The 2804-nt window shown below is 34.5% G+C and overlaps 1 protein-coding gene across 1 annotated transcript; it reads right to left on the minus strand.

The window, feature by feature from the left end:
• Positions 1-819: 819 nt before the first annotated feature.
• Positions 820-2332, minus strand: LOC108382198 (Bardet-Biedl syndrome 4 protein homolog; the record flags this gene model as incomplete). Its single annotated transcript, XM_017638593.1, has 3 exons — positions 2257-2332; positions 2026-2165; positions 820-932 (listed from the first exon to the last, which is right to left on the minus strand). Coding segments are annotated over exons 1-3 (326 nt in total), but the record flags the coding sequence as incomplete, so codon positions are not given.
• Between the last annotated feature and the right edge of the window lie 472 nt (positions 2333-2804).

Here is a 2804-nt window from a genome sequence, read left to right on the forward strand (position 1 = left end):
TAATGCATGAAAATCCTAACCTCAAAAAAATCACCCGTTATAAACTTTATCCCCCATTAAGGCACTTACTACAACGCACTTTTGTTCTTTGTTGTAAAAGAGATTTGAGGCAGGCCAAAAAAGTGAAGTTAAAAAAAGACACCCTACATCGCCGTCAAAAACATTGCATTAGATATATATGTATATCCACATAAGTATTTATGTACTGTATGTATAACACGGTCGAGGCCATCCAATTATATAAAGGTATGAATGAATGTATCATATATATGTGCAAATATATCTAAAATTAAATACGTACATACATCTACATTAGACCGTACCAGAAAAAAACGTGCACCGCGCACCCCTGAGTTGTAAAGTATTTTTGCAGCACAATTTTGTGAATTTTGTTTCCTTATTGGCGATTAGGGGTCGTCTATTCTTCAAGTATGATGTATCGATGTTTTTGTCTCTAGACGACAGTTCACTGAGCTCAAGTTCCCCGTTCTAGTACTTACCCAACAGATCTCAGTTTTATCAACCTAACGTTCCGCCCCAACACCAGCAAATTAAAGCTTTCTAAAAATCATTAAACTCTTGGCAAGGAAGTATTTTGATTATTCCAGTAGAACTATAAAAAAAAACTTTATTACTGAATGTACATAGGTGCCACCGAAAAATGTTTTCGGAATCGCTTTACAAAAATACCTTAGACTCAGGGGTGTAGGGCAAACTTTTTTTGTTTTGCGTGTAAGGTGGTACGTTCTAATATAAATATATATATATATATGTATGTATGTACATAAGCGCGCGTATGTTTTATACATTTATACTTACAGTGTTTTGCCAATCTCCTTGTAAGTTTCAATATTTTTTGAATTTAAGTCGAGTGCTTTTTGTAGATTACGTAGCGCCTCAATGCTGTTGCCCTCTTCACGGTCAATTAAACCCTAAGCTTGCAGCAAGTTAAATGGCGGTCAGCAAGAAGTAAGTGAAGCAGAACATATGCAGCCAGTTTAAGCGAGAACAAGAAAATCGTTATCACCGGAGAGTGAATGAATGAGCAGTGGAGAGGGGGAATATTAAAGAATAGCATTAAATTGTAGTAAGTCATTGTAAATTTAGTAGAGTTTAGAAAGAAAATTGATAAAATATTAGATATTCTTAATAAAAATGGATAATGAGAATTTCGATAAAAGAAAGGCATTGAAAATATTTGTTTAACTTGTTTAATAAATGACAGTTCTGAAGTATGGGATGAGAAGCAAAAAAATTTTGGATAACTAAGCTCACCGGGCTGTCCTAAACAGCTCAATGAGTTTTGTATTTTTAAGGATATAATTTTGCATTTTTTTTTGCATGGGATGGGTCTGAGAGCAAGCGAATGAAATTAAAACAAAAAAAAAACTCAGCTGGAGCATTTTCAGAAATGACGACGAACAAAATATACGGATGTGGCTACATAGATATGGATGTATGTATAATTAATTTTATACTACCTGATATTTTAAGTATATACCCCGTGTCAAATCATGAGCGCTCCAGATATTACGAGTTTTATTTTTTACTTATTTTTACATAAAAACGTATTTATTCCTAACAAAACCCGTATATATCTACTGAAAAATTTACTTTTCGTCGCTTACGCCTTTTTGGGCTCGGCTTAGGGCTCGATATATTCGACGACTTTTGTTATATGGAAAAAATGGTCTAATTAAAAGGCGCGAAATTTTCACTTTAGTAAAAAAATAATTAAAATTAAAGAGTCGTATAGTTATGATATGCGCTATAGTACACTCAAAACGGTACACACATTTACAGGTTGAAATGAATAATGAAATTGTCGAAAGTTCCGGAAAAATCTTGTCCCAACGGAACATCTCAAATTTAGTTTGAAATACGGGAAGTCCCAGCAAATACGGGACATTTGGCAACGCTAATGTACATATAAAACTTATGAGCTTAATTAGAGCGCTAAATGCCTGGTATTGAGCTCTAGCCTTAATGATTGGTTTTTTCACACACACACACACACACACATACCTTGACATAATACAAATACTCTGGATTCAAACTTCTATAAAGCTCTCGATCGATTATGATGCGACAACGTATAAAATCACGTCGCGCATAGTAGAGATGGACCAACCAATCGATGTTAGTGCCAGCCGCCATGATGGGAACTAATCAACGAAAAAATAATATTATGTGCTTAGAATAAATTTCCCGAATACTCAAAAAAAGTGTGATTTTAATATAAATCTTATTACGCACCTGCTTTGACCACCTCCAATGTGGGCAGCGTTATAACCTGCCCATTTACTATAATCTCCTCCGCACTGGCCATGCAATTGAAGTTGCTAATCGAGTCGAAGTTTTGTGTGACTCAAAAGTGAATTTCACTTTTTTCACAGCAAAATGAAAAATTGCGTTTGTGAGGGAGTAGACAATTTGTTGCCAAGTGGCTAGCTAATGCGTATATCGTCGCCGTATTTGTATCTGTATACGAGTATAAAAAAAAAAACACACACAAAATATTTCCTTTTTTCATTTATATTAGTACTCGTAACTAGAATTTTATGCTGTTTTTGTTTGTGTTATTTGATTAAGCTGGTGGTAGATTAGGTAAGCCAAGCGGATAAGTATGTACTTATGCTACAGTAAATTCATTGTTGACCAAAACAAAATCAGTGGCCATGGCAACTTGGTGTGTGGGCATGCCAATGGCAATAATTTGAAGGTTGCTATCTAGTCATTCGTTTCATACAAATGATGAATTCTGTGCTTCTTTTATGTCAATAAAAGCATTTTTCACTTTAAAA

Source organism: Rhagoletis zephyria, unplaced genomic scaffold (assembly GCF_001687245.7).
Source record: "Rhagoletis zephyria isolate East Lansing unplaced genomic scaffold, Rhagoletis_zephyria_1.1 Rzeph_scaffold_25701, whole genome shotgun sequence".
In the NCBI taxonomy this organism is placed as follows: Eukaryota; Metazoa; Arthropoda; class Insecta; order Diptera; family Tephritidae; genus Rhagoletis; species Rhagoletis zephyria.